We start from the raw sequence: 22,654 nt of genomic DNA, 5'->3' as shown, positions 1-22,654 counted from the left end.
AGGCCTTTTTAGTGGAATGGAAATAGCATTGTCATTCAACAGGAAATGATAATTTATGTCCTGGAACTCAGCTCTCAGATAGAGAATACTATGAATAGTGGTAGTGTGCATGTCTGTGGATGAAGAAAAGCATTCTGCAGTAGTCTAATTAGACTATTTAGATATAGTAATTAGAAAGCACCATAAGAGTTTCCAGTTATGAGGCATCGCAGAAATCTGCATCAAGTGCATCAGCAAGTAGATAAAAATAGGAATATGACAGATACTTTTCAGATGTTATTTCGTACCCGCATTTGCCTTTGCTAGTCCTTCCCATGGTGTCTTGTAGAAGTAGTTTGCTTTCCTTCAAGCCCACAAAATTGTCATCAGAACGTCAAGTTACTGTGTTGACTATCACACAGTTGTTTTACACTTCCAATATTTTTTGTAACTGCAGCAACCTTTAAGCATAGTTAAAAATAAATGTGTTTATGTAAGCAGTATTAAATTCTGAAAATAAATGCTAAACCCCTATATAGATCTGTAAATGCTAGTGGTAGTGCAGGCTCCTATTCAAATTAGAATGAAAAGCCTATGTCCTTTCACACATGATAAGGCAGGAGAGAAACTACGTGTCCAATCAAATATGCTAAAGCCCACATAAGTAATAAGTGTATTGTTGTTTTTATGTCTACTTTGGGAAGGTTTTGAGGAACTCGCATCTTTAACAGATTCCCACACTTTAGTTCAAGCTCAAATTCTGTTCTCTATGGTTGAAAAATGTGTTAATTAAGGTTAATTTGCTAGAATGTGACCAAGTGTAGTGGTGCTTGCCAAACACCAGTACACTTGGTTGCATTCTGGCAAATAGATTTTGGCGTCAGATGTGCCTATAGGTTGAAGTTGAAGAGCCTCTTAGGGTGGTATTAAATTGTGCACTCACAGGCAATGGTTTTCATGCTTAAAGGACCCTGTACCAGTATCCTTGGACCACAGCAGTTCCGGTGTATAATGGCGATATCTGCAGAATATTCAAGTATTTGTGAGGGGAAAAGTGAATATAAATAAAATGAAACTAAACGTCATGAATGTGCTATATATAGACTGTCTGGACTGGCTCTTCACCTTTACTCTAGAATTTCTTCAGCTGATTTCTACTCTTGTTCTTTTCAAATTCTCTTAAAAAGCATGGGTTGTAACATGGATTTCTCCAATAGTGCTGTAATAATTTCCATTATAGTTTTACTTTGTCTTAATTTAGACTAACTTTTAAAAATTTATGTCATTACTATATGTTCAGTATTACTGTATGTTTGGACTCAGAAACAGCTAGATGCAGTAATTAGTGCTATGGTTTAGTTGACACAATGGCTTTGGTCAAAGCTTGAACTTGGTGATCTTCAAGATCATTTCCAGCCTTAATGATTCTATGATTCTATTTACTTCAGTCTCTGTAATATTCTTTTTTAGGGTGTGAGCATTTTGATAAAACATTTAATGTAGGAGAATACTTGTTTTATACACAGTGCATATAATGTGGTTACTGTTACATTTTTAGATGGATCTTTCTTAGTGTTAGTTTCTCACCAGAAACTTTGAAGAAAGTCTCCCAAATGACTCTATCTCATACTTCAGTTGATACCATAGAAATATTAATAACAGTATCAGCTAAGTACCTTTTGGATCATGGAACTGAAAAAGGTACCCTGGCTGTTAGCTGGCATTTAGTGCATAGGAGCAATCTAAACCTACTTTAAAATAAATCCTTCACCCTTGTTAAGTGTTGGTAATTTGTTTCAGCTGTTTCACTCTGCAGGGTTTTTTTTTCCAATTGCGCTACAATTCTGGTTAACATATCATCCAATAATAGCATAGGTCAATTATTTAATTTTACTAGTTTATTTTTCTAAATTTCTCAGCTTTCCTTGGTCTGACCTAAGATAATTTTGCCATCACACATATTCAGTATATGTCAGTGTTTCCTTTTCCCACCATTATCAGGCTGTTTTTTCCATTATATGTGAGTAGCCATTACAGTTCCATCTTTTGCTTCTGGAGGTCCTGGCTTTGATTAGGCATTTTTTGCTTTTTTGATGGTATTTTGTTTTCTGTTACAAGCATCTCTTTATTGATGTACCAAAAAAGTGTTTTCTGATGAAATCAGGTAAATCAATACAGGAAATTGTTAGGATAGCTGAGAAATATGGAATACTTTACTTTCTGTATAATTCAGCTAAATTACCCTTTCTGACTGATGAATAATGCTCTCATGTCAAATAGACTAAATTTATTATAGTGTACTGATTTCTATACCTTCAATCTTTTCTCATTTGTTTTTAAGTATCTTCACCTGCAACAATCAAAGCTGCCTGTCAGAGAAAGGACGGCTATAGTGTGTTAAGAAGAAATTCTCTAAGTACAGTTAGTCAACATTTTTGCAGAACACTTTGTGTGTTGCTTGCTGGTGCTTTTTTTTTCCACTGTCAATTACCATAAGACATTGTAAGGAATTATTTAAAATATATTCCTATTTATTTTTATCTTATGAACAAAATTTACTTTTGTAAGTTTTCTTGGGGATTAAGAAGTTTACTGGGTAGATCTCATGTCCTGTTTGCATTCAAGTAAAGTATAACCATTCACATACATATATTCAAGATTCTATTATTTTCTTCTGTCAAGTTTGCTTGTTCTGAGATAAATCATATTCAATATTTTTGCTTTTCATTTGGATATTCTATGCAATGTTCTGCCTCTCTGATGTATGTTTTACGTCCTGTTTGTATACACCTAACTTTATTAATGGTTAACCTGTTTCATCATGCTGTGCAGTTGTGAATACTTTGGAATGCGCTTACTGCAATGTGATTAAATATAGTGCTTCTTCTAAAGCTGGGTCAGAAATGAGAATTAAACCCCAAATAATTCAATGTAAATGTTAAGCATTTATTTGATCTACAAAACAGAAAAAACAAATATGAGGAGCAAAATGGCAACTTGGAAACTGTTTCACTTATCTCTGTTATTTTCTCACAGCTAATTTTCATTTTTAAATTTTCTGATGTTAAATTCCTTTAGAAAAAACCTGAATATTATCAACTACTATTGAATAGTACATTCGTTTTCTTTAAAAAAGTATATAAATCATAGTTTTAAAATATTAACAGTGTGAATATGGTTTTTACACATAGCTTTAGCTAGTTTTATGCTTGAATATGGTTTCTGTTAGTACTGTTTTCAAAGCAGGAAAGGTTGGAAAAGTTTGTGCAAGGCAAAAGACATGCTATTTGTCTTATCCTGACAAATGCTGACTACCAAAAAACCCCATTAGCTACATTAGGGGATGTGGCTGCCAACTAGGAAAAAGCATAATATTTTTGATGTTCTCCATTCATCTTACTAGGATGCTACCTTTCAGATACTATAATTATAACCACTTAAGTACTGCTAGTCATAAAACCAGCAAATTGTCATACCAGTATGATCTAGCTAATGAGCTTATATAGTTATAGCTGGAAGTAACTGTGTCTTGATGTTCCATTCATTTGGAAGGACATTATATGGTTTTGATAAATGAACTGTTTATTTTCCTGTGAGATACTTATTTCCATAAGAAATTGGCTAATCTTGAACTTGCACTTCTAGAGAGCATTTCTAAGTATAAACATGTAACTATAAATATAAATATAAGATCCAGTTGGCACAAAAACTTCAATGCAAATATTTAATGGCTTGGACTAATTTGAAATATCAATCTATTGGGACGTTGAATTAGTTTTGCCTGAGAGACATGATCTCTGATCTGCCTTGGAAAAAGGCAAGAAGTAATTCACTTTGTCCTGTGTGGATTTTGAGAACCTATGGAGTTGAAAATGAGAGGAAGAATGAAAGGCTGTTAGATTATTGTTTCCAAATTTCTCACAAAGTGTTAGGTAGTTTCCCAGTCTAGAAGTTGTGATTGTTTTCAAAGGCTTTAATTCCTGAGTAATATAAAAAAATGAAAGGGAGGAAGAATTGTATCATTGAAACAAAAGTGACAGCACCAAGAGTAAAATGAAAAGTCATTCTTACATTCTCCAGTTACAAATATCCCAAATTTTGTTAACATGCAGTGTTGCTCTAGTTGAAAGGCCAGAGTATTCCTCTTGGTAGTGTATCATAAGGCTCATTTTTGACTGGATTTTGATTACAGCCAAATTTGCCATCACCACCTTTACTATCCAGTATAAATTTCAGAAAAGTAATGATTGTTGTGTTGGTTGCCCATCTGGGGTTTCTGGAGGGGAGAAAAACTGTGATTACCTTCTCTTGGCCTGTTATATAACCAGAATTCTAATAATTTGTAAAATTCTGAAGTCAAGTGTGATTAAAAGGAATCTTCTAACTCATCTAACTGTTTCTTGACTGCAACATCAGAATACAATGGATTTGGAATAGAAGCTTGGTTAACAAGGCAGCGAAGCAGTGTGGACACCTACTAGTTTTCCTATTCAAATTTTTTAAGCAATCCTTCCTGAGAAGAGAAGTTGGTTTAAGTACAATTTTACTTTTGCTATGAAGTACTGATTTCTTGAGCATGTTCAGATTAATGCCTTGCTAAAAGTTCAGCCTGTGAGACATGCTAACAGTCTGTTGACACAGTGAGGTATCTTCTTCAGATACTGAGTAGCTATGAGTATAGTACCTCAGTGTTGTGTGTGTTACAGAGAGCAAGAATATCTGTTTTCTTCCATTAAAGGTAAAAATGCCTTTTTAAAATGCTGTGTTCTTAACTGGTGAGAACAAATGTTTGCTTCATTTTATTTGGCTATTCTGGTAATGTGTGTGATGAAAAATTTCAGTCTGCATTACAAAAATTTACATCTTACTATGTATGCATGTAGTTGTTCAGTTAGTATACCTATAATAGTGTAACTATTATCCATGTGAATAATAAATATGTAAATATATTTACTTAATTGAAGCAGTCATTTCTGCCCTGACTCCTACTTACTTTGTGTGTGCAGACACCAAAGACAATGTCACCAAAGAGGAGTCACTTGATCAAAAAACAGTAATTAACAGGCATATAAAAGTTTCCACTTGTAAATGTAGCATTTGACAGGTATGTGTGCTCTACTTAATAGAGTATCTTAATTTCTCATTATGAAGTTTTTAAAAGTAGTCAGAATAGAAAATACCAGTAAAACAATGGAAGTACATAGATTGCACATAGATGTAATTTAAGATTATTAGACAAAACCCCCCCAAGATTTTTAAACTAAAATACAAAGTTAGATCCATATGAGAAATACATAAAGGAAATATTTCAAAACTGCTGTCATTATTGCCATGCAAAAATCCATCAAGATGTATTTTCAGAGTATGACTTTCTGGTTTTTAACATCAGTTTTTCAGTGGTTTCAGTTTATTAGACTTAGGTAGTAGAGTCTTTAAAATACTGATTTTTGACTGAAATATAAATGGTAAAAGAATTTAGCTTGACTGGGTATCTCTAGTTTATTTTGGCAGTTCTAGATTTAGTCCTATATACCCACTATTGTAGTGCGGATATTTGAAGTCCATGTTTGAGCTTAATTTTCTGTCTTGGTAATTATACAGCATTTAAAAAAGGAGATATCACATATTCCTAACTAAATGCTTTTTATATTACAATTATTTGGGGTTTACTGTTAGAAAATTTAAAGTTTAATTTATATACAATAAAAATTCCTCATTCTTGCACTCTTTGTGTGTCAAAACTTGACAGAATTGTCTTCCAGTTTCTAGAAATACTCAATTCATTAAAAAGTAATTCAAAATAATCAGAAAGAAGTAAAAATGTAGTTTTTAAAGCAACTAACAAATACTGTAGTAAAAAGATATTTGTAATGGACAAGATGAAATAAAATCGTAATGGATATTATTGCTGTTGTAATACTGAAGCACATTGAGGAAAGCAAAAGATTATCACTGTTTGCTTGAAGGCTCAGGCTTTAGAGAAAGTAATATGGAGCTGAAACTGATCAATTTACGTGACACAATGCACTGAGTAAATAATTAGGATTTAATGATGGAAAATACCAATAACATTTTTCGAATGGTTGTATTCCCCTAACTGCTGTCTGTTATTTTCAGATTATAACCCTTATAATAAGGACAAGTATAAATTATAGCTTGCAAAGTTGTACTTTCTCCATGCTCAAATCTGTGATAGAAGAGTAACAGTATTTTTTAGTGTTTGAAATACATAGGTAAGTATAATTTTAAGCTTACATTTGCAGCTCATGGGATTTTCAATACAATTATGTTATTTTAATTTTGTTAATTTTTTATCAGATTAATTATGGTGGCTTACAGCAAAACACTTTAAAAAGTGCTTCTCAGTCAGAGAAACAGTAATAATTTTTTGCTTTCCAAACATGTTTTCTTATACCAATGTGTTGTGAAACTGTATTTACAATGTTTTGTATACATGTCCTTTAAACAAGATGCAAAGGAGAAAATAAAGGCATTTCCTAAAGTATAATTACTTTTCTAAATGTCTCTAAAGTCTTTGAGCTGCACATGTGCTGAGATAATACACTTACAAAGGACTGTCTTCTAAGTGGTTCTTTGCCTCAGAAAAGCTGTATGGCATTATAACTTGTCTAATGAAGTCTGTGAAGTCATTGTTGCTGTTGGGATCACGGTATACTAGCACTTGATCATCATAAAGTGCAATTTCATTTATATCTGGGTTTGTTTTACTATGACAATTTGGAACTTCACCTGCAGTGTTGTATGTGTGCCAGGATGCAGGTATGTGTTGTCTATAAAACAAGGAACAGCGATTTTGTGCAGCTTTTGAAATTACTTTTTAAGAGAGGAAAGAAATGCTGTGTACTTTAGGAAGTAGTATAAGTTTTGAAAAGTAGTCTGCATCCTATTCTGTAGTGCTAAAAAGGCAGGAAGAAAAAGCCATTTTGAAGAATAGATTCATTCTCGTTTAGTGTGATATTCCATTTATCTATTTTCAATGTACTGAATCAAAAAGACCAAGATACTGAAAATGTGGGGTTTATAATGCAAAGAGCAACTCAACTTTAACTACTCTATAGTGGCACTATTCATGCTGCTATAATAAAACTTAAGAACGTTTAGTGATTTTTTTTCCCTACAATTATTCAAAATTACATTACCCTTACTGAAAACTGAATGGCTTTTAGTGGATTAATTAAACTGTAGCTGGTTTGCCATCTGGGTGCTGCTTGTTTAGCTGCTTTCTCACAGAAAGATTTTTCACTGAATAAAGGATTTTTTTTTTTTTGCTAGAAGACAGCTGCCAGACAATTTTTAAAATAGAAATTATATATAGACTATTAATAGTTATCAGATTAAATTTTGCATTATGAAGAGGAAACTACTTGGACATTTCTTTCCAATTTTCAATTTCTTTTCATTTGTCCTCACACACACCCATACCTCCTCATTCCACGTTGCAAAATGCACAAGCTCTTAAAATATAAAATCTGTTTTTAAATGTATGAGAAAATAATTATATTTTGCAGCAAGATCACCCATGACATTATGCTGGAGTCCAGGGTATAGGCTAGATGCAGAAAAGAAAAAAAGGGAAGGGGGGAATTAACTAAATCTGATTTTTATGGCTCAAGTGGTTTCATTAAATTAGAGTGCTGTGTGCTACTGTTCATTAATGAACTTGTGCCATATGCTTTAACTGTTCTGGTCAATAGCTGATAAAGAAAGGCTTGTGTTTTAAAAAAAAAATGGATAAAAATATCTTTGTGATGGGCTTTTATCAAAGGACTTACTTTGAATTCAGTAACTACTACTGAGGCAATATGGCTCGCAATTTGCGACCCAAAGGTAGTCATACATTATTGGAATACAGCCTACTGCGCTTCACATTACACAGATGTGAAGGCCTGATTATAGCTGCTTCATAATTAACAGTGATCCGATTTGTTTTGTGGCATAAATGGTGCATGTGTAGAACATTAGCCATGGCACTCTCATTCAAATTCAACTCAAGGGCTCAGCGGCAGGCGGGTCACGAGCTTCAGGGAGTAGAAGCACAAGCTCCTCCATATGTTCTTGCTGCATCTTACTATGGCTATGAGTGCAAGATAAGTTCCCCAAAGAACCTAATCGTGTTCTGTAATTACAGCGCTGCTTTCTGCTGGCTAGAAATGAGGGAGAAGCTAAAACACTCCCTCATCAGATAATTTGTAAATTACTTTACATGGCGGATGCCGAACTCAGTTGGTTTTCAACTGCTGAAATTATAAATAATTGTAACAGATGTGGCAATATGGCTGGCCTCCAATAAATGAGGCCCTTGATAATTTGGCCGACCCTTTGACAGGCCAATTTAATAAAATGTGAACAAAATCTTCTTGCTAATAATTTATCATCCCTTTTCCCAATAGAATAAATTTAATTACCCTAGCAGTTAACAAGGTCACACCCAGATGCCAAACTCGGCTACAGTTTTGATAATGCAATCAGGAATTGAGAGGTGATGACAGCGTTGTTGTTTTTTTCATTACCTGGCTTCACATAAACACAGGTGGCGTAGCTTTCTTGTCAGTTTTTAATAATTACAGGCTATTATGGAATGCATAGTTAGCAGATTGAAAACCACACTTTAGTGAATTTGTTTGAGTATGATTGAGGTTCTAATGTACAGAGATGATAATGCATAACAAGCACAGTCCCTAGTTTACACCATTAGTGCACAGGTTTGATTTTTACTTGTGATAATAGTGTAATAGTTCAGCAGACAACAAAGTTGCTTTTTCTTTGGACCAGCCTGACTGTTATATAAAGGTTTATGTATTTTTAATTTGCAGTGCTGAGACTCAGTAAAAACTCAGAAAAATGTTCTTTTTTAAACTCACCTGGAAACTTCCAGTATGGAGATATATCTATGTCTGTCTATCTGTCTGTCTAGCTATATCTTAAGATAGTTTCAGTATATTTTGTCTAGTTAACTTGTCTACTAACTTGTTCATAAGCTTTTTAGAAACTAAAATGCTATAGAAAATGCTGTAAGAGCTCTTAAGAAAAAAGAAGAAGAAAAAACCATAATACTTACTAGAAACATCTAAACCACAATGATAAAGCTTTGTTCCAAAAGAATAAAGATAATTTCATCAATGTTTACTTGGACTTCTGTAGTGTTACAGTCTGTTTTAATCATTACTAATTATAATGTTTCAGAGCATATAGGACTGATGTTTTCAACTTTCGCTTACTGTGCTATGATCAGTTTTATGGAAAAAGATCCAGTTTTATTGTGTACTTGCTACTAAAAAGTTGCCAGTTCAACAAATGCATAAGGAAATGTGTGGCTAGTTTGACAAAAAGGCTTAATGAAATCCAGTCTTGCCTTTATGCTTTCAATGATGATTCTTCTAAGTGTTTTTTTTCCAGACTACAAAGTAATGCTCTTGTCTTGTAATTGCATATTTTTCCCAATAATTTGGAGCATAGATTGTATACCAGGAGATGTGATCTTCCTGATAAATAAAATAAATAATTCATACTGGGTTTGGGAAATCTTTCTGACAGAGTGGCCACATGGTCTTCAGAAAGGAATCGCATCCTTCTTTCAACTCCCTGTTCTTCTATATTAGATGATCAGAGTGTTCTTTTTCCTATGATATAAATCATGTGAATTTTGGAGGATGGCAAATATAAGTCTTAAGAGGGTTAATGGATGGTGGAAACCCTTTTTCTGACTTGTAGGACATTTTGACAGCTCAAGGAGACACAAGGTCCAGGCTGGGTAAGTTGTTCTTCAAGACTTGTTGTCCATCTCAGATGTAATTGCAGTGAATAGACATGAAGCTGTGACAATGGCTGCCCAAGCTGCAGAAATGAGTTTGTAAAGGATACTGTAGTGAACACTGCCTGTGACTTAGCTTCACAGCTGTATAACTAAGTAACAGAATAACAGGAAACTCCTTCTCATCATTTCAGTCATATGGCTTTGCTTGGCATATGACAGTAGATTCCAGGAGTTTTGACTGAAGAAAACTTTTAGGTATGTGTCGTAGTCTAGTTGGTGCCATAGGTCAGAATTACTGTTCTCCTAATTCAGATGTTCTGGTGATCTTATGCACCTGTTTTCTGGTCGGAACTGTATGTTTAAACTCTGCTCTGTTGCTGAGACTTTAGCTTTTACTAAGCTATAGTGTGCCTTCTGACCAGTTTGAAGCAGAGTTGAGCTTGCATCTAAGTCAGAGTTGGACTGTCCCAGCTCTTTTTGTCCTCTCCTAGCCCACAATTGGTACAGTGCAATTGGTCTTAGCACAGCTTTATGCTGAGAAAGCTGAGCACAAGCAGGCATCAGTACGTTACACGTTAGGCTGTATAATTAGTCCTGAAGCTCTTAGATATCCATTCCTTTGTTACCTGCTCTCTTTTGCCAGTTTAGAAAAGTCATGCAGAAATACAGAAATATAGTGGAGCATAGCTGTATTTTTTCCACATTGTTTGTACTACTTTTAATAGGTGACAACAATGGTATTGGATTCCTTTCTCTAAGTGTGGTGGATGGTTTCCCATATACTACAGGTTTCTTAGAAAGGTGGTGCTTGTGCTTCAGCTTGATTAGCACATCCATTAAACTATCACTGGAGTCTCACTGTGAAAAGACATGTAAGAGTAGTGAGATATCTACTTGATAGAAATAAATATTTTTTTGCTCATATTTGTTGCTTAAAACATAAATACAAGTAGTGACATTTATTTGGAATATATATTTTGCCTCTAAGGTAAGTTTCAGTATCACAGTAGACATATGATCTTTCGTAAAATAGCATGTGATGTAAACTGATTTTGCTATGTGAAAGAGGAAACCATTATTCTGTTAAGCTAGGCCTTGAAATGCAGTTGGACTCTAATCTAAAATGCTTAAACCTAAGAGAAAGCTTTTTATTTGCTGCACTCGGCATGTAGATGGATAGACTGTGAAGAGGGTCACCATTATGTGTACACTGAAACGATTGTCACATAAGAATTTTAGTTTTAGACGTAGGATTCAGAATAGACTTTAGGAAGTGAACTTCATGGACTTCTCTGTTGAGTTACTCTGTGAGTTACTATTTCAGTTCATAATATGAAAAATGATAATTCTAAGGCAGAAGCTGTTGAAGAACCTAGTGCTGCCTCTCAGACTGCATTTTCTGGATTGCAGATTTCTGGTCTTTACTATGAAACTGGACTCCATCCTTCATACAGACCTTGGACGTTGACTGATTTATATAGTCTTGAAACTCACTCTTCTGCTCTTTTTTTCCTGATAGTGTTAGGATTTTAAAGTTGTTGTTCCATTATAGCCCAAATTATTTGCCTTTTTCGCCTTAGTATTTGTAATACTTCCATTAGTTCTTAGATTACAAATTAGAGTTTAGATGAGATGTAAAAAGTGAAAAGCCAGGAAAAGGTCACATCTCTCTTTGAGGATCTGATGGAATAGAATCATAGAATCATAGAATCACAGAATGGCCTGTCTTGGAAGGAACCTGAAGATCATCTAGTTTCACCCCACTGTGATCATGGGCAGGGACACCTCCCACTAGAGCAGGTTGCTAAAAGCCCCTTTCAGCCTGGCCTTGAACACTGCTGGGGGTGGGGCATCCACAGGTTCTCTGGACAACCTGTTCCAGTGCCTCATCACCATCATCTTTATGATGAAAGAATTTCATCATAACATCTGATTCAAATCTCCCCTCTTTTAGTGTGAAGTCATTGTCCCTCGTTGTGTGACTACATGCCCTTGTAAAAATGCCACTCTTTCTTCATGTGTTGATCTTCAAATTCTAGTTTGCTGATAGAGTCATGTGTTTATACAGAAGAAGTTGGTTGTTTTCATAGTAACCAAATCTTTTCACTAAATAATTCGGGTTAAATAATTTTTATTAATTTTTTTTGCTCTTATCGAAAGGTACTTGGACCCCAGAATGGAAGTATTAAATTAAATTTACATGAATCCAAAACTAAAAAACAGCAAGAGAAATTTCACCCATCTTTCTGTCTTGGGAAGGTCTATTTCCCTTCTAAAAATATTAATGTTCAACATTCTCTTATATTTGAATAAACAAAGTCTTTAGGCTAGGAAAATTAAAAGAATATTTCTCAATTATTCAAAGATAGGTTAAGTTTAACAGAAAATGATACCCAACTCCTTTTGAGTTGGAGTCCACTGATAAGCAAAACTTTTGGTTTTAAATTTATTTCATCAATTACATCTGGGTTCTTAGGTTTTCTGAAGCTGAAAAAATTTCACAAGTATACCTAAAAAAATGAGCAGGTTATGAGGATATTGTAGACCATAATTCTATAGATAAGTGTGTTTTGGTAACAGCAATCTACTGAATATTTTAAGGTAAAAGCATAGGCATTTTGGAGGTGTTAGTTACGATCTAAGACTTGATTTCTTTGATTTAGTTTTCCAAGAAATATGTCTGTATAGCCATGTGGACAGAGACTTTAAGGGTTTTATTATAAAATAAAATAATTTTACCATAAATTTACCATAAAAATACGGTATTTTATTTAAAATAAATATCACAGCATAGCAATTTCTAGATCTCTCTTTTGGAAGAAGAGTAGGAAAATAACCTCAAAGCAAATGAAGAATAATACTGTTCATATATTGGTCCTGATAAAGTCAATAGCAGAACCTGCATGCCGTAGAGAGGCAGGTTTTGATGTAGTCTGTGACTAATGGAGTCAACTTAAATGGAGTTATGTTTTAAAATACTCAGTATTTCATTTTTTTAAACAAGAAAAAAAGTGGTGATACAATAGGAAGTTAATAATTAGTGAAATTTCTGTAATTCTTACAGCTTAAAAGTCAGCAGCAGGAGTTGGACTCGAGGATATTAAAGGTCCTTTTAAAGTTAAATAATTCTATGAGCACTTAACAGGTGTAGACTTTTTAAAGTAACAGGAATGTGAATTTAAATTGTTGTAACAGTTTGAAGTTGTTGACTCTTACTAATATAGTTCAAAATCTTGTGTTTCATATGGACCCCTTTTTTTACAGGCAGCTGAGAAATCAGTAAGAAGTGTGTGTCACGTTGGTAGGTGTATTCCTCTTTTGAAAAAAGAAAGAGTAAAATTCAAGTAATAAAATAAATTCCAGAACCTGAGTATAACTACTTAGATATTTCCCCTTTCTACTGACACTGTTTCTGTCTTCTCGGTTTTGTTGGATTTTTTTTTCATTTTTATATAATGCTCAGGTTTTGTTCAAACAAATATGAAGTCCAGTTTTGTTTAAAGCATTCTTTTGATTGCATGGCTTGTCTACTTCTCATTTTCCTGTTATTCTTTTTTTTTCCCCTGTGTGTTCATGAGCTAATGGTTATAAACAGGCATTTTACTGATAGGTGGTAGTGACATCTGTTTGCAACTACATATGGCCTAAACTGTGCAAAATGAGGAACAGAATGTATTTAAGGAACAGTCAGCAAAAGCACAGGCAACTTTTACTGTCTCACAAATTTCTTATACTTACTGTGTGAGGATTTGAGGTTTTTCTAAAAAAAGTGCTCAATGTCTTTAATTTGTAATTTAATTGTTGAAATAATGAGTTTATCTTAGGCTTTATGAAAAGCATATTCTACATAAATAAAATGGCTATGCCCATTTGTCTGTTTATGACAAATACTAAGCTTACTAAGGTGTATGCTTGATTGATTTTAATCAACTTTGGACCACTTAACTTCTTGATTGGCATGAATTTGGAGATTTATTTACTTAACCTTTTTTACACTGCTTTTTGTAATTTTTGTCAGTATACCTGATTTTTTTATGTGAGGAATACTAGTATTTGAGATTGCAGTGCCACGTGATAATTGTACCAAATTTTATCTTCTCTATTGAAATGAGTATTTGTCTTAAGAATATGTGCAAATAGTTACAAGAAAGTGCTGTTTTCAGGATCTTTTTAATAGCGGATAAAATAAAACTTCTGGTTAGTCTTAAGAATGTGTCTTCTGGATCAAGTTTGTTGATTGAAAACTTTACTGTTTGCCAGCTGCTCGTCATTGCTTTCAGAACGCCACTGGCATTAGAGTTAAATGAGTTTCCTCTCATCAATGCAGTCCAAGGTCAGCTCAAGCCACTTCCATTGACTTTTAAACTACCCACCCCTTTTAGTTATGCAATCAACTGGGGAGGCTGTTTACATCATTCCTTCTCCAGCAATGGCACTGGGGTGCCAAACTCCAGCTACATGGATGCATGGACCATGTGGGAATTATATCATCTTTCCTGGGCAAAGCTGTTAGAAGATGCATATCTGTCCCCAGCCTTATGGCACTGAGGAGAGGGTTTGAGCTAAAGCATTTCACTTTGTGATTGCCTTAAGGTGACTCAACAGGCATATTGCTGCCACTTACACTAAGAAAGAACATTTTGCCCAGTGTTTGTTACAGAGCGGGGTGTGATCACACCTGGTAATGAAAACTCAGCTGACCAGGAGTCAGTCATCAGGCCATGCTAACTTGACCAGTCTAGGTCATGCATACATGAGTCTGCTTCTGAATATTGGGGGTATAACTTACAGGAGCTGCTACGACTGAAATGTGTCCTCTCTGAAAAGGTTTGATAGCTGGGTAAGTTGATCACTGTGCGGCAGCCTTGTATTGTGCCAAGGAATTACTGCGCATGGATTGATAGCTAGGAAGGGTCCTGGAATTCAATGGTTTAACAAAATAAAGTACCATCCTTGAGCAACACTGTGAGCTAGAATCTATTTTTCTCTTTAAGTTTTCAATTTGACCACAACACTTGTGCTTTCTATGGATGTTATGGCTACAAGTATTAGATTTACAGTAAAAAAAGTACTTTTCTGAGGCAATTTGTAACTAACAATATGTTTAGTTCCAGAATATGCAGTTAAGGCTTTTTTGTTAGGCCAGTGATACTTACAGCTTGAAGTTTCACCAGAAACAAGTCTAGAAGGAGCAATATTTTGTCAAGAAATTTAATAGCATATGACATACAAACTACCATCTAATAAGTAGAATAAGTTACTGCAGAAGAAATGTCTGTATAAAACAGCCATTGTTAAGAACATAAATTTAGATTTCGAAAATAGGGTGGTGGTCTAAAAATGTTCCCTTAATATTTTGAGATCTGGTTTTGATTTTGGATTTGTGAGTAATTTAAGAGAGCAGAATTATTTGCAGCTTTTACATGTTTCTGTAATACTGTTAATGTGTTTCTCTTGGCAGTTTTAAGTAAATGGTGTGTTATCCATCTGATTTTTTGTTAACAATGTAGTATACCTCTACTGTCATTTTCTAGGTATTTCTTTAAGTGAGCTAGAGGGCTATATTACAAAACAAGAATCTGAAATGGAGCTTTTACAGAAAAAAATGAAGGAAGCGGATCTTAACCTAGCAGAGCATAATTTGTACACTGCAGATACTCTGGAAAGCAACAGTATAAGGACTGGAAGAAAGCACGAGGTAGGGTAGTTTTATTATCTGGTGTATTTGTGTGTAAGTCAGGCTGGTGAAGCCAAACATTTTTGCTCAAGGGCCCAGATAATAATTTTAATATCTGTTGACGCTGCTTATAATTCTGGAAGCTTGTTTGAATAGTTCCTGTGTTATCTGCCAAAGACTTGTTAAAATAGCTGTTGGGAGTAGAAGGTTTTACCTTATTAAATACTGAATAAGGGATTCTTAATTAAATGAACTATTTGCAGGATAAATTCTTTGTAGGTTTGCTAAAATGAATATTTATCAGGTATTTTGTGGTGTTTATTAGAATGACCATCTTTCACTTTAAGGAAAGTGAGAGAAATATAAATGCTTATTATTATGAATTTTTAAATGAAAAAATTTTTTTCCCAAATTCTTGACTTTTAGAGTGGAATATAGTATTTTTCCCTAGGAAGAATGACAACAATGTCTTTTGAAGCTTATGCTTTCAGCTTTGAATGGTGCCGAATTTCATGGAGTCTCACTATTTGATTTAGGCATTAAATAACATTAACAACACCTATGAGCTATCGTGAATGAGTGACATCTGTAAATAATTCCATTATTTAAATGGATCTATTAAATTAGCTGAAATCATTACGGTTTTCACTGTGTTCAGACTCCTCCTCATCTATTTTTTAGTGTGATTGTATAGAGTATGGGAAACTGTTAACAAAGTTGCAAAGGTGAATGTGATTCTGAATGGTGTAAATAATGCACTAGTGTGGACCATCATGTCCACTTCCTCTGAAATCTTCTAGTTTATCTGAATATAGTATCTCATCATACTTTCTTTAAAAAATGTATAGCTTGCTCTTTCTTAGGGATCTGTACTGTATGTTAGTTTTGGGAAAAGACACACCTTAGAACATTTCTTCAGAAGCATGTGGTGGGCATTTCTGTGAACATGTGCTTAAGAAAAAACAAAACACTACACAGGCAGTATAGACTAAAGAACAGAAGGTAAGAAACAGCCTGACAAATGTGAAGGTCAGGAAGGAGGAGAAGAAGGGTTTACTTCATGTGCTGGAAACAGGTATTTCTCTGCAGCCCAGGGAGATGATCACTGTGGAGCAGATGTCAATAATATAGCTTGTGGAGGAGCCCAGAGCAAGTGGATATTTGCTCATGGAAGCCACAGCTTGGGGAGGGGAGTAGATGCTGGAGCAGATTCCTCTCTTACATGAACTATGGTCCATGGAAGACTCACTCTGGGATAAGTTTATCCTGAAGGACTCCAGCCTGTGAAGAGGCCCTGTGCAGGAGCAGGAGAAAAGTATGAGGAGGAAGGAATGGCCCAATGGGAGCTGTTAGCATTGATTGTAAACCTTCTGCCTGAATGGCTCAGCAGGTGGTAAAAGAATCAGGAGCGATGGAATGAAGTTATGCCTGGGAAGCTGGGAGCTTCTTTTGAGTAGGGGAAGACTGTGTTAATTAATTTTTTTTCTTTTTTTCTTACAACCTAAATATATTCTAAGTGGCAATAACTTAAATCAATTTTCTTCGAGTCAGCCCATGATGCTGAGTGATAAATCCACCAGCTTTATCATCCTGTTTTCTCCTGTCCTAGTGGGGAAGGAAACTGGGGGAGCAGTTGAGTGGGTGTTTGACCCTTTGCCAAGGTTAGCCCCCCACAATGTCTTTTTCTGTTTCCTCAGGGGAAAGTAAATGAGACCACTCTGTTTGTCATGAACTGTGTCAAAATAAAGCAATTACACTGCCTTGAGTAAAACTAAATACAAATTTTAAAGCCTATTGTAGAAAATTTCTTCCTGTTTTGAAATGTAGATCTGAGTCATGCTCTTTCAATAGTCAAGGCTGTTTGATATGTCCACTTCTTCACAAGAGCACACAAGTCTCTATTAAAACTTTTGGGAACTCAATTGACAAGCTCCTTTGTATGTAAGGCAACACAGTGAGTGAAATTGTGGAAATACTCTGGATTTTCTAAAATGGAGAAGGTAGTATTGCTGTGCTAGTACTTTACCCTTTTTCCTTTCCTTATCTTCTCATTCACTTGTTTTTCAGCCTTTTATGACAAAATCATTACTGTCAGAAGGCATTAGTGCATGATTTCACAGAAAGAGTATGTGGGATATTCAATGTTTGTTTAAAAAAGATGATCCTTCTGACTTTACAAAGACTATTGTACTGCCCTTCATTCCCCCTTACATACATTCCCAGGATACAAAGAACAAATAAGCATGGAATCACTTCTGATCAGAATGACACTGCTTTGATGACTTACTGCTCTAAAAAGGTTTCAAAGGCTTTGAAAGAAGGAATAGTTGGAAAGGTGTTGAAAAGGAGAGCCTGGTACAAACAGAAACTTGGCACTACTGCAGTAAATTGACATGTATGGCTGAATGACTGCATGCTTCCAGCTATGTTTATATATGCAACAGCATAGATATGTATATAGGCTGATGTTAATTGCAGAAATCCACATCCCTTGCCTACAGTTGTACTGAGTAATAGAAACAACTTATTTTTTGAGAGGTGTTTAAAAGCTTTGTTAAATGTGGTTGTGATGTCCTGCTTCATGATATTGTTAAGTGTGTATTTAGAGTCTATTATAACAATCATAGTCCTGTCTGTGTGAAAAGTGGTGTAGCTGAGTGCTGTTGTGTGTGTAGATTTTAGGAGTCAGTGGCTTGACATCCCTAGAGCTCTTCTTGGAGTTAAAACTTTGTGAGCAATATATGATTTCTGTTAGCTGATTAAACTGACATTCATGTGTCTGCTGGCTAATTCAATAGGGTTTTGTGGTTTTCTTGTAGCTAAGCTTTCCCATGGTATGGTGCATGGGAGTTAGAATTGCCTTTTATTCATGTACATTCTATATCATTCTCCTAGATCTGTAATTCAAGATACTGAAAGACATGTGCTAACTTGCAGTGCTAGTGAAGTTCCTGTTGAGACATAGTGAATCAAGAATTTACTATTTTTCTTTCTAAAAATCCCCACCTCTATCTGTCCTGGGTTCAGCCTCAACAATGTTTCTGTTTCTTCAGTTGATTAAAACATTAGGATTTCTGCTCACTGTCCTCAGAGTCATTGATATCAAGCCTGTACAGAAAAAGTGCTCCTAAGACGTTTCAGGAGGAGTTCTGACTTCCATACTTTGGTTTGGGTTTTGGGGTTTTTTTGTTGGTGGTTTTTTTTTTGTTTTCTTTTTTTGTTTGTTTGGTTGTTGTTTTGGGGTTTTCCTTGTTTGTTTGTTTTATTTGCCTTATTTTGGCACTTTATTCAACACAAAACCTGTTGAATTCAAGAACGTGGCTATTTGCCATTTTGTCCCATGGTCTCTTTCATTGTGCAGACAGGTAATAGAAGGTTGTCTAGAAATAGGCATATTTTCTTTTTATGCTTGTGTGCCTCCATTATCAGTTAATGTGTGCCCCATCCACTTACCTGCTATTTTTTTATGCTAAATCTTCTGTCACAAAATTTCATATCTATTATATATTAGAAACTGCTTATTTCTGGTTTTCTGCTATTTGGTTTAGTCTTTAGTAAAAATGTTTAAGGAACATTCAATGAAAAATATTCTGATCTGGATTCCTTTCCTGACTTGGATTAACAGTCTTCCCTGATAAAATTGGAAGGGTTTTTCACTCCTAAACATGTAGAAAATTTTTGAAACATTACATTTTGAAACATTATATACATTTCTGTATATATTTAATAGAGATATGTCAAAATTTTTCTGTAGAATTTGAGGACTGAATTAAAAATTTAATATTTATATTTGATGGCAGCAAGAGCAGTAAAGTTTGCAATTGTGAGAAGATTTTTACAGATGCCATATTTCAAACTGAGTTTTGCAGCAGCCCCAGGCAATCCGATTACAGTGTATTTTACTACACAGTCTCCTTTGCCTTGATGGAACTCTTTACCTCCTTAGCAAAGATTGAGTTCAAGCTACCTAGGTGCAACTGTAAAGCCCGGATCCAGTGCACTTTCTCCACAGACCTTCAGTCTGATCAATAAAAAGGTGAAAGTAATAGAATGTTCTTAATACGTATCACCAATCCCATCCATTGTCACAGGGAATCATTTCTGTATCCAGAAACAGTTAAAAGTTTTCTTGTTTTTTTCACATACCTTGGCTCTAGCACATTCCCAGGTAGCTACATATAAACTCTGTATATGTATATAATATGTATATCTATCTATACGTATACATATGTATAAAAAATTCTTATGTACTCATTGTATCTGTTCAGCTGTGACTAGACTAGCAAGACAGTGAATTTTATATTTTTCTGTATTTTTTTTCTCTTTTCTCTGTTCCTTCTCAGGTTTTCTCTGCCTATTAATTCTTAGGAGTCTGGTGCTGGTTTATCTACTCCTTTTCCTTTGTTGTCCTTCACTTTGGCAGCAAGCAGAGTGTTTTGACCTTCTATTTGTGATTTCAGGGAAACTGTATATTCCAGGTTTACCTAGAAAACAATTATTGAAAAATAATGCATAGTACAGTCATATATGTAAAATGACTGTATATAATGATTAAGGAATGTAGAAGATAGGAGGGTTGGGTTTTGGTTCCTTTTTTTTTTTAAAGCTCTTCATTTTATTTACAAAATCTGGGACTTTGAAGATGATTATATTTTTTAGTATTTGGTTTTCAAATGTACTAAAATCCTTTCCAGACATTAGTTTTGGTTTGGCTTTTTTTTTTGGCGGGGGTGGGGTGGGGGGAGCAGGGTGCAGGCAAGCAGGCAGGTGTTGGGGTTTGGTTTGGTTTATTCTTGGGTTTTTTTTGGTTTAGGGTTGTTTTTGGTTTGGGGTTGTTATGTATTTTGGTTTTAGGTTGTTGGGTTTTTTGTTTTGGATTGGATCTGGTTTTGGTTGGGGGTTTTTTTTGAGGTTGTAACACTTTCTCTAAAAAAATATTGCTTGGTTGTTTGTTAGACTTTCTTATGTCTGTTTCAGGTGTGTGTCATAAGCAAAGGAATCCTGCAATCAAATGACAAAACCACATTGGAAATATTTACATTCATAAATATAAATATAAATATAAATATAAATGTAAATGTAAATATGAGATCCTTCTGTTCTCTGATATTTTGTGATAGATTTTTTTTTCTTCTTTTTGGAAACCCATGTTATTTAACATGAAAATGTGGTATATGATGTGTTATAAATATTTCGTGCTGGAAGGTAGTGGTCGAAGAAAAAAATGTCAATTGCTAATTAAGGTACTCTTTAAGATTAAATTAATTTAATGGACTAGTGAAAATATTGATGTCTACAGTGTTGAAGAAGATTTATCCCTAATTTCTTTTATTGTTTTCCCAGAGAAATGGCATAATGTGACAAGAATAATCACAATTTACTTTAAGTTTCTGTTTGACTTTGTGTGTTGCCACAACAGTATTTTTCCTGGTTGGCATTAAATGTGTGTTGGTATTTCACTGTTCTTAACCAAAGTTATTCCAAAAATCTGAAAGTCTAATTTTATGAGGCCTTTCTTTCTCTGCCATAAGGACATATGACATAGAGTGAACAAGAAAGCTGCCCAGTTTAAGTGTTACTTTCACATACTCTTTCTCCAGATTGCTGTATGAAGCTGTACATAATATAAACACATATTCTTGTCTCTAGTTAGTCACATTATAGTTAATGACCATATGGTCATTATGGTATAAGATCTACTGTCTGTTGTATTTATATTCCTCAAGCATATTGTTCCTTCAACTTCACAGTGTGTTAAACTATTTCAAAGGGAAAAAAATCCTTTCCCTCTTGTTTCTGGTTGTCCTATCAAGTGTAACCTTGGACCCTTATAGAGCAATTAGACCAGCCTCTATCCCCTCCTTTGTAATGAGGTTTCTTGCATTTCTGAGTCTATAACCCTTTAGTCTTCCCTAATGGGACATCATTATTCTGAAAGAAACAATGTAAATGTAAATGAATATTCTCATTAACGAGTCACAGAGAAACCTTTAGTGGTAGCGCTGTGGTAATTCTGCTTGTTATTTCTCTGGTATTCCATGCAGATTTTTTTTTTTATAATTCATTATTAGTATTCAAAATTACTTCTTCTTTAATTCTGCATGTCTTTCATAATCCGGTGTTCCAACTAGTTCAACCATGTCCTTGTTTTATTCTCCAGGAACCACCTGTGAAACATTCAAGGTCTCTGTCCCCAAAGAGCTCTTTTAGAGTCAGAGGAGCTAAAGAAGCTTAAAATAGCTGAAAGGAAGATTGAAAACTTAGAGAAGACACTGCAGCTAAAGGTGAACATTAAATAAAAATAAATTAAAAGCCTGCTAGCTATAAGCTTGGATAGAAAAAGATATACCAAAACAAACAGGCATTTTAAAAATTAAAAATACACATACTTTTATGGACTGCAAGTCTCTTCAGATCAGAGAGCACTCTCCATTAGTTTACCTTTTTCCTTTACAGCGTGAGTAATCTTGTAGTCCTGTGGAAGCTTAATTGAGCTGTCATCAATAACACTACTTGTTAAATACATTTTCAAAGTTTGTGTTTAAGTATATATACTCTGAGAAATTGATGTGTTCATATGAAGTAAATCAGAAAGTAGAAGCACTGAAATGACAAAGACTTTTCTGTACAATAAAGCCACACTTTAAAATGATGAAGTCAGTAACTTAAAAAAGAAGCCTGGAAATTGTGTAAGTTGTGGGTCACTTAGTTGCTGGTCTAAAAAATACTGTTCAAAAAAACAATAACAATCCCCCTCGCTCCACCTCTTCATGGAAAGTCTTAATTGAGCTTGTTTTACAATTGCTCATTTTGTCCCAATTTCACAGATTTTTGTAACAGTGTTTTTGTTGGTTTGGTATTTTGCTACAGAGATACAGTAACTTTTGAACAAACTATTGGTTTAAAATTACACCTCTGAATGGAAAATGTAAACCCTGAGTCATATTTTCTGAAACACATAAAATTCATCCTCTTCTTTCCTCTCTTCCCTTTCCTCCCTCACCTTCTTCTCTTTTTTGTGTTGCTTATCATTGTTCAGTTATGGAATTTGAAAGATATTTTCAAGTATGTGTAGCCTAAATTGGTTGTATTGAACATCCTATAATAAAAGTTATGTAAGTTATGTAAGTGAAAAAATTTGGAAGCTCTACCAAGTATAGTGATAAGTTAATTTCAGAAAAACTGTAAGCGGGAAGTATATTTCCGCAAAAGTTCACAGTTCA

The 22,654-nt window shown here is 34.5% G+C and overlaps 1 protein-coding gene across 1 annotated transcript in view; it reads left to right on the top strand.

Annotated features, from left to right (window-relative positions):
- CNTLN (centlein) overlaps positions 1-22,654 on the top strand; it is a 170,497-nt gene that overhangs the window by 50,986 nt on the left and 96,857 nt on the right. Inside the window, 4 exon segments of the mRNA XM_059836999.1 lie at positions 13,957-14,087; positions 15,289-15,452; positions 21,592-21,638; positions 21,640-21,715. Coding sequence (XP_059692982.1) covers positions 13,957-14,087; positions 15,289-15,452; positions 21,592-21,638; positions 21,640-21,715 — 418 coding nt within the window.

This window comes from Haemorhous mexicanus, chromosome Z, assembly GCF_027477595.1.
Source record: "Haemorhous mexicanus isolate bHaeMex1 chromosome Z, bHaeMex1.pri, whole genome shotgun sequence".
NCBI lineage: Eukaryota > Metazoa > Chordata > Aves > Passeriformes > Fringillidae > Haemorhous > Haemorhous mexicanus.
Note: the sequence above shows the minus strand (reverse complement) of the source record. Positions and strands in the feature narration are given on the sequence as shown.